General features: G+C 40.2%; 1 protein-coding gene across 2 annotated transcripts in view; it reads left to right on the forward strand.

Annotated features, from left to right (window-relative positions):
• Positions 1–266: 266 nt before the first annotated feature.
• Positions 267–9,717, forward strand: part of TTC8 (tetratricopeptide repeat domain 8) — a 52,010-nt gene continuing 42,559 nt past the window's right edge. Inside the window, exon 1 of one of the 2 annotated variants that reach the window (XM_007117478.4) lies at positions 267–467. In XM_007117478.4, coding sequence (XP_007117540.1) covers positions 354–467 — 114 coding nt within the window. In that variant the 5' untranslated portion in view covers positions 267–353. Of the gene's footprint in view, positions 468–2,678; positions 2,732–9,717 lie in introns of those variants that run through there. The other variant, XM_055088678.1, reaches the window with a different exon arrangement.

The raw sequence follows: 9,717 nt of genomic DNA on the forward strand, positions 1-9,717 counted from the left end.
TGCAGAGTTCGGTTGCCAGGCAACCTGTCCGCCTCTGGGTGGGTGGAGGACCCCAGTTGGAGGTGTCTAAGTCACTGCCTCTTACTTTAGCCACCGTTCCTTCTTCTAGAAAATTAATGAAATATGTAGCCTTTAAAAGTGTACAATTTTTAAAGCCAAGGTTTGGCAGTCCTATAGCTGAGTTCTACTCGAGGTGGGTTTTCTTTTTCCTATTCTCAGGCGCGATGCTGGGCGCCTCTCTGGCAAGGCCCCTGCCCCCGCGCGTTGCCGGGCAGGGCTGGACGCCGCCTGCTCCTCGCCCCCCGCCCTTCCTGAGCTGGGCCCTGGTCTTTCGCGGCCGGCTCTCGGCCGCCATGGGCTCGGAGATGGATCCGCTGCTCCTGGCCTGGAGCTATTTTAGGCGCAGGAAGTTCCAGCTCTGCGCCGATCTGTGCACGCAGATGCTGGAGAAGTCCCCTTATGACCAGGTACAGGCTGGACCCCGTCAGCCCTGTGGATCCCGGCAATAAGGCTGAGGGCTCTGGGGGATTCCCAGGTCCCCGGGAGGGGTCTCCAGGGAAGAAGGCGCAGGGCGAGGTTGACCTTGTGGTCAGCATAGGCACCTGGAGCGAGACCCCCTGGAGCCTTGGCCGGTGGGTCCTTGCCCGCGGGACCCACGAGTGCTGTGCCACGACCGCCCGCTCCTCAAACTTAAGCAGCCCCTTTCCTTCAAACGTCGCTTAAAGGAACAATTTGGTGACGAACTTTGTTAGTTCCTTTATACTTGCATGTGGATGGGCTCTTAAGCTCGGTGCACGTACGGTATTGATTTCTAAAACCATTATGTATAAACATAGAGATCTGTAACTTCCCACTCCCTGTTGAAATAGCTGCCTTTTTTTCTTTTGGATCAAACGTGTAATCCTTCTGGTTCATCTTAAGATTGTTGTCCAAGAGTGGGGAGCCTTTGAGGCTGGGGCTTGAGTGCAACTTGAGGCAAATAATGCAAATTAGAGGAATGAGAATCTAGGGGAGGAAAAGATACATTCATTATTAGGAGGGAGGGATGGGAAAAAAGTTCCTGTAAAAGAAGGAAAGATGGCATTGATTATAGTAGTTTATTTAGGGTTTCTTAAATAAAGTATAATATTAAATAAAGTGAGTGAAAAGGGTTGTATGCTAGGTATAAGAGGTACAACTCTGGTGGTCAGGTAGTTCCTGGAAGAGACAAGAAAGGAGAAAAAGGGAGAGCAGAGCTCTGATAGTTTGTCAGTACGTCTATTAAATGCAGAACGTACCCATGTAGTTATAGTTTCCCAGCTTTTCCTCTAGTGGTGTTGCCTTGGAGCTGTTAGAAAAAAAGGAAAATTGAGGGGGAGTTCCGTAAACTGAGGTGTGAAAACTGTCACTAGGCTCTGCCTTAGCGCCCAGCAAATGGATTGAGGATAACCTATTAAAGTGAATCTTTTGGCCTTCAGATAGATAGCTCATCTCCCACAGAGAAATCTGTGTTAGTAGGAATGCTAAACTAGGTTGTGCTTGTGTTAGGTCACATTGGTTAATAGGACTGCATTTCCATAGACAAGCACGCTTCCAAGTATGTTTCCTGGCATTGTAGTCCCACAAATGCTGCTTAAAAAAAAAAGGATTCCACCCTCAAATATGTTTGGGAACCACGACAAAATATGGACCCTTTTACATTCGTACAACCAAAGTTTGTTACAAACCAGTGATGTACCAGACTTTGTTCTATTTTTCCACTGAGTTAGGATAGTTTGCATTCTGTGTTCCAAAGAACAACAGTCCCAAGAGTGCTCAGTGAAAGAAAGTTTCCTCATTAAATGCATTTGGGAAATGTATATTCCCTACTTAGCGATTCGTACTAAAGGTTCTGAGGCGTTCTGCAGAAAGAAACTTTGCCTAATTTTGATGAATACAATAGTTCTGAAACTTATTTGATCACCGATTCCTTTTTTGGCGCTGGGCGAGGCTCAGATATCTTTGTTGTTATCATCCTAGGGAGATGTTGTCACATTAGGAAATGTGTTATAGGCAAAGCAGCAGTGTTTTTATTAATGGTTAAGACCTTATAATCTTTTTAAAACCATTTTTAACCATTGAAGTATAGTTAATTTACAATGTTGTATTAGTTTCAGGTGTACAGCGAAGCAATTCAGTTATACATACATATATTCTTTTTCAGGTTTTCTATTATAGGTGATTATAAATTATTGAGTACAGTTCCCTGTGCTATACAGTAGGTCCTTGTTGGTTATCTATTTTATATATAATAGTGTATATATGTTAATCCCAAACTGCTAATCTATCCACCACCACCCCCGCACCCTGCTATCCCCTTTGGTAACCATAGTTTGTTTTCTGTGTCTCTAATCTTAACGATGTAATCATAGTGACATTCAGTACTGCAATTGAGGTTTACTTTGTGCTAGACACTGTGATCAGGACTTTACAGTGTTCAATGACCTTTTATTGAGTGCTTTCTACTTGCCAGGGATAAATTCTATAAATTATGTGTATTTCTTTGCTTAGAATAACCTTGCAAAGTATGTAACAAAGATTATAGGTAACATTTATTGAGTATTTACTCTGTGTCAGGCTTGATTCAGAGGGTTTTATATGTTATCTCATTTAATCCTCAGCTATTTTAGGAAGTTGGTACTATTTCCCCCATTTTACAGATAGAGCACACTGAGGCACATGGAGAAGTAATTTGTCCAAAGGTACAAATCTGGTAAGCCCATTCCCTTTGTCTATCCTGTGCTGCTTCTTTGGTGCTTATGTGTAGCCTAATTTTTCAAAACTCTGTGTTTCTGAACTTTTTCCAGTACATTTTCCCATTTGCTGTTCCTTTTTCAAGATTTTTAGCTAAATGGGAATTTGACATATCTGTGTACTTGGATTAAAGGCTCTGAGAAGTCCTGAAGGAAGGTAACCTGCCTAATTTTGATTAAGGCAGTATTCTGAAACTTACTTGACCGCTGACTGATTCCTTTTTTGGGGGAGAGGTACAAATTTATCCTGGGGAGATGTTGTCACTTTGGGAACTGCATAGGCAAAGCATCAGCGTTTCTATTAATGGTTAAGAAGGAGCTGTAGCGGAGATCTTGACCCCTTTCCTTGTACCTAGGGAGAACAGGGTGAACAAATTAAGAACTTCATTTAAAGTCTCCAAAATTAACAGCTAAACAAGGTAGTAACTTGGATCTTTTTATTTGGCCTCTTATATAGTTCCCTTTAGGCCTTGCTGGCCCTCTTGGAAAATTAAGACTTGTTACAAGGAATGTTTAGTGGATCTGATTTTGATAATGGTAGTGAAGAATAAAAGATACAGGATCATACTGGGAAATATTGCTGTTGTCATTGGTTAACCATCTGACATGGTTACGATCATTATGGCAACAGATCTTGTTAAGTCCTGGCCTATTCCACTGTCCTATTTATTGTGGATTTGAAATAATACTTCATAATGTGATACATAATTAATTTTAATATCCTAGAAATGTTTTTTAAAATGTAATTCTTTGTTACTGTTTTATTGTTATAAGCAAGGGTTGATATGTTTAGCTCCTACGAGTATCAAAGGCTGCCGAGGAGAATCTGTACCAGATCTAGAAGAAATTTATGACATTTTTTCCCTTTCTAATCCTTTTTATTTGTTATGCTGAGATAGTTTATTTAAGGAGGAACTATATATATTGTCAGAATGACGAGGGGCACTTCACCAGGAACAGAAGTTTTAACTTGATGTTACCTTACCAAACTGGCCTTTGGATTCCTGGTTAGGGCCTCTGGAAAGTTTACATGGTTCACTCCTATTAGTTATTCTTTGATCCAACCTTTAAGCACTGCGCTTTTTCTCTGTATGCTTCTCTTAGCACCAATTTGTGCATTTTGTATCCAATTGTTATTTCATTTTGGAAATATTTTCCAGTATGATTTCCCCAAGCTTAAAGAAATCCTGCTTTTTTCTTAATTAATGAAAAAGAATTTAAATATTTATGTTAGAGTGCTGATGCATTTCATGAGGAGCTTTAGGAAGCTTTAGGAGGTTCCTTTGATTAAAAGCTTGAAAATTCTCATTCTTTCTCTTAGAATATGAGTCCAGGATGGCAGATCTGTATGGAATGGCACAGAATCTGGCACATAGGTGCCGTCATTATGTATTTTGCTGAATGAGTGCCTTGATCATATTCATATATGCATCTGGATGGTGTTATTTATGTGTGCCAGCTTCCCCTCTGTTTATGGAGATCACCCTAATCGCCTGGTGGTCCTTGCTTCTCCCTGCCCCCCATCCTAATTCTCAGCACCATAGGTTCTTATATGTATTCACCTTTTCATACAAATGTAATTGCATTATGGACATTCTTAATTCATTTCTTATTTCGAGGGTCAGTTGTTTTTTTTTTAAATCAGTTGAGCAAATTCTTCCTGGATCCCTCCAGGAGAGTATTTCTGATAGTCATTATCATCATATATACACATCATATATGTGTATTTCTTCACAACGCTCTAGTTTCAGTGGAGGAAGTTAAATGGAGAGACGAGCAATCTATGAAAAGCTAACGGTAATATGATCAGAGCAGAGGCAGATGATCCTCAGCCCCTGCGGTTTCCCTGGTTTATCTTCATGTACCCCTTTAGTCTCATGGGCTTTTTTTTGAGGCTTCTACATTTTAAAGTAGAATATTTTTCCTCTGCAGCCTCTTGAATTACCAGTCCTGTGCCACGCAACTGATTTTATTACAAATGAGTGACTTTGAAGCAGTGCCTGGACACATGGAAGAGAAAGGAAATTAAAATGTTTCTCCCAAGTGCCAAATGGATTCATTTTTGCTCTTGCTTTTTTTTTTCTAGAACAAAAATAGCTTTTGTTTTTTATGTTAATATTCACTTTGGGTTTTGCTTATTTTTCTCCCAGATGAGGAGAACCTCTCTAAAGTGATTTGCTATTTTTTTTTTTTTTTTTTTTTTTTTTTTTTACAGGCTCCGGACGCGCAGGCTCAGCGGCCATGGCTCACGGGCCCAGCCGCTCCGCGGCATGTGGGATCCTCCCAGACCGGGGCACGAACCCGGTTCCCCTGCATCGGCAGGCGGACGCGCAACCACTGCGCCACCAGGGAAGCCCTATTTGCTAATCTTTTTATAAGCTGGTCCAGGGAGCTTCAAAAAGATGTTTTGGTGGTGATACATTAACCTTTCGGATTGAAGCCCACCTCTAAGACTATTTCTTCTACATTTAGTTCTCCTTTAAGAGATACCATTTTGGTATAGTATCATCAAAAATAATTAATTAGTGCCTTGTATTTTCTATTAGGACATGTGGATTTTATTTAGTTTTGATTCTTGCCAAAGTCAGAGTAATCAGGTTGGCCGGAGAGGTATGATATACTATGGACCAGCTTGTTTCCTTAGAGTTAAACAATTTTATTTGGATACGGAAGGACTGAAGGGTAGGTTGAAGGTAATAACATGATGTTTGGGAAGGGTTCCTGAAAAAGATGAATTCTGAACTGCTTTTCCCAGATGCAGAATGGTGTGAAACAGGGCAGGGTCTGTAAGCATGAAGGACATTGAAGTTCTGATCAGTTAAGAATAAAGAAGGATAACTGGATAATTCATCATAGTTTCCCCATTTGACAAAAGACAGTAGGAACAATCAATCCATAGAGAAGTGTTGTCTTTTTTCAAAGTTTTCTCTAAATCATGACTAGAAAAGTGGTTAAAAGTTATAAGATATAAAAGAGAGAAATGCAAAATGGCCTTCCATGCAGCAACATGACCTAGAGGGAATGCTGGCTTTTACAGCTCATGTCGGTCATCCTGATTAGTTGCTTAATCTGATTACTGCTCTTTGTGTTCCATATGTCAGATTCATGGCTTTAAAAGCAGCCCCGATTTTAGCTCCAGTATAATTCAACAGTTCATAAAACACAGAGGTAGTTGTTTTTGTTTTTAAAGTTAATATACTTTTCTTAATGAGGTAGATTTCTGATAGATTTTTAAATTGTTAAAATCTGTGATTCTGGGAGTGGGAGGGTTAGCTGTTTGTCAGAATGGGGGTAATTCACATTTTTCTCCCCCGCTCCAACCTCTGCTTATAATGAGAGATGTTGCAGAGAGGAGGGGGTTATTACTGTCAGTGGTTTGAAGGTGGAGAAAAGGCTGAAAGCCACTGGCTTAGATGAAAGGTAGAGAAGCAGGGGTCCCCAGTGAGCTGTATGTTAGTAGTTGGTTGAGACAGTGATCTGGTGATCCAAGCCAAATAAACATCTTTTTGTATGATTATCTAATTTATTTCCTCACTGGGGCCATGGAGACTTATAACCAGGCATTCTTTTGATTCTGTACTCTGCAGAGCAGTTCACGTTGCTGAATTTTACAGATTACATTCCCACTTGGCTCCTTGGTCGCTAGATTTCCCTAAACCTTCTGAAATCCATTCATTTCTCTGGTCTCTTACGTTCTTTTTCTTCCTGTTATTGCTAAATTCTGAATAATGACTCTGTAGTTTAAGAGCAGAGTTGGGCAGACTCATTAGCCAGAGTAAGTATTGGTGGCAATTCGGAAGTTGCGTTCAGAATCATGTGGAGATTTAATTCCCTAAAGTAATAGCAACAACCTAAGAGAAAGTTATATCCTAGGGAGGAAGGAAGGAAGCAAACTGCTGTGAATTGAAGTTTATGCTGGTTCTAGGCAGTGCCACTCTACTTTCCCTGTCTTCTTACTCACTCACTTTCACGGAGATTCAAAGGGAAGTTTTAATTTGATGTGCCATAACTGGGAGTCAGTTCTGAGTTCTGAAAAAGGAAGTAATAGAGAGTTGGGTGCTTTTCTGTTCAATATGTATATGTATTTATAAAGAAATTCTGTGTGGTTAACACTTCTTGTTGAAAGTACTACCACCTTATACTTCATGAACTACTGTAGTATAAGAACTCTGAAAATTATGAAATAATTTTCAAAATGCAAGGTTTTATTTTTAAAGCTATCCTATAAAGTAGGCACTATTGCTCTAATTTGAGAGGAGGACTGGGTAATGGAGGTTGTTCAAGGTCATGCAGCTAAGTGGCTCCCTGAGGATCAAGCCCAGGTTTTCTGACTCTAGGCCTGGGCCTGATGCTTTCTACTCAAACTATGCTGATAATACCCGTGGAAATAATTTGCTAGACCAAGTGAACCTAACTTGTGGTTTCCTATATATGTGGATTAATTTAAATCATCACAACTATAATTGAGAGAGACCCAGATGAAGGTCTTAGTGATTTAAAAATTAAATCACTAAATTTGCCCTGTCTCTAAATTAAAATATCCTGATTCTTTCCTCCACTGTTCTGCTGCTCCTGGTGGATCTCCAGGCCAGCCATACCTGGCCTTGGTCTTCCCATAGCCTACAGTAGTCTGCGTTCCGGCCTTGCTGTGATCTCATATATAAAGCAAAGTGCAGGCTCTTGACGGAGAGTGTCTAGGTTCAAATACTGCCTGCACACGTTGACCTCAGAGTTATCCGGAAAATGGCCATGATAACATACCTACCTCAAAGGGTTGTTGTGAGGGTTAAGTTCATTAACACATGCTAAGTGATCAAAAAAGTGAGCTGCTATTATCTCTAGTTAGCTAGAGATATTTGCAGGTGGGATTCTGTCATATTTTTCTGAAAGGATTGTTGGTAATCTGGAGAGCATCTGTGAGGAAAGTGTCCAGTGAAATTGATGATAAAATGATGTTGAATATAGTTCATAGATCACTGGTACACAATCATTTCCAGAATAATCTCTTTCCTTTTACCCTGACTTCCTTATCTCTCATGTTCTGCTTTTCTGTCCTCCATCTAAGTCATCTGTGATTGGTCCATGCTTGAGTATGGCATTTAACACATTGTACTGTAATTTATTTAGTTATGTGCCTTCCCCCATAGAATGTTTTCAATGCCTCTTGGGGTTCCAGGGATGCCAGGAGAATGTTGTGGAATTAACATATTCTCTGCCTACTCGCGGTTAAGCCTTGCCTCCATCTTCCATCCACACCACCTCACTGGTCTCTACACCTTTCCATCCTCTTGCTTCTCATCTTCTTCTCATTTCACATCAGGTCCCTAATGTTCTTTACCTGCCTGGTAAGTCGTAAGTGCCATCCTGCGGGGCAGGACGAGACACAGAGAGCATGAAGGCGGTCGTTGGTGAACAGAGCGCTCTGAGGCTGAGCTGCCGGGGTTACTTTGGGCCACTGGAGGAATCTCCCTGCCCTTGGCAGACTAACAAGCGTCCAGCGTTTACTTAATCTCCGTGGCTCTGTCTACTTTAACTGTTTTCCTTTTCAAACGCTGTCTACAATCACCTCTGGTAAACTTTTTTACCTGTTTCTATATGGAACTTATCTTGTATCTCTCCTACACTTTACCCTTCAATCCTGCCTTATTATGTATCCAGCTCGTTTTTTTTTTAATCTCCAAGGTGGACTGGCAAGAAAGAGCTCTGGCTTCTTTGTGTGACCTCGAGCAAACTACATGACATCTCTGAATTTGTTTCCTGATCTGTAAAATGGATAATAACACTTACCTGCCTCCCTGAAATGGTTGTTGTGGGACTCAAATGAGATAATGGGGGGTCATTTAGACATGTATACAAATAAATAGAAGAAAGAATAGAAGGGGTTTTTTCTTCTGTTATCTCATTGCCTGTATCAGTGTATTTCTCTAAATATGGATTGTGGGATCTAGGAAATCTGTTCTTTTTCCAGCTCTTTCTTTTGCACACTGGCATTGAAAACCTCCAATTGCTGTGTCTTCTTAGTTGCTGTTTTGTGTTCTGTTCAGCTGATTGCCAAGTACCACCCCCTAGGGCTCTCACTTTCTAGCTTAGTTTAGCCTTTTCCTCTCTTGTTGCTACTGTGTGTCATGTGAAAGCGCTTATCCTTGCTTGGTGACCAGATGGTTTACACATTGCTTGCACACATAATATATTCTTTAAAAAATATTTCGGGTATTCTTTTTGGATTTTAGAGCTGTAGAAAGCAAGGAAAGCAAGGATTATTTTTTTCTTTCCTTTTTCTGTTTCTTAGTAGCTTTCCCAGTAAAACATGCTGCAGATTGAGTGTTCAGAGGCTGCTGACTGTAGATGTGAAAGTGTAGATCTTTTATAAATAAATTTGTTATAAATCTGTTTTTTTTAACCAATGCATTTCTATTTAATTTTAGACAGAAAAAAACCCTGAGTTTATCAGCACCTGGCCCTGATATATATTACATAGTCTATTTACAAAAATTTCTCAGAAGACATTGCAGTCAGAATTAATTTCTTATCTTTAGCCACTGATTCCATTATGTTTATGGGGAATAGAAGAGTTTATAGTATGTGGATTTTCCTCCTCCTCCTCAAGTGATTAAAGTCTGAATGCTTTAACCACCATGAACTTGTTTTTGAATATAAAAATAGCTTCCTTGATATAGTTGTAAAATTATTTTTAATTCCTGAGATACTGTGAATTCATTAAATATGTAAAGATCTGTTCTCTGTGCTCTAAATGAGGTTAGAGTAATTAGAATTTTCTGATCATAGAAAATATAGCACTCTTCAGTGGATAGGGTGTTACTTTTATAGAACTTGTGAGGGCACTTTTGGGGAAAGATTAAAGTTCATGTTTGGGTTTTGTTTTTTTTTTTTTGTGGTACGCGGGCCTCTCACCGCCGCGGCCTCTCCCGTCGCGGAGCACAGGCTC

This window comes from Physeter macrocephalus, chromosome 11, assembly GCF_002837175.3.
Source record: "Physeter macrocephalus isolate SW-GA chromosome 11, ASM283717v5, whole genome shotgun sequence".
Classification (NCBI taxonomy): Eukaryota; Metazoa; Chordata; class Mammalia; order Artiodactyla; family Physeteridae; genus Physeter; species Physeter macrocephalus.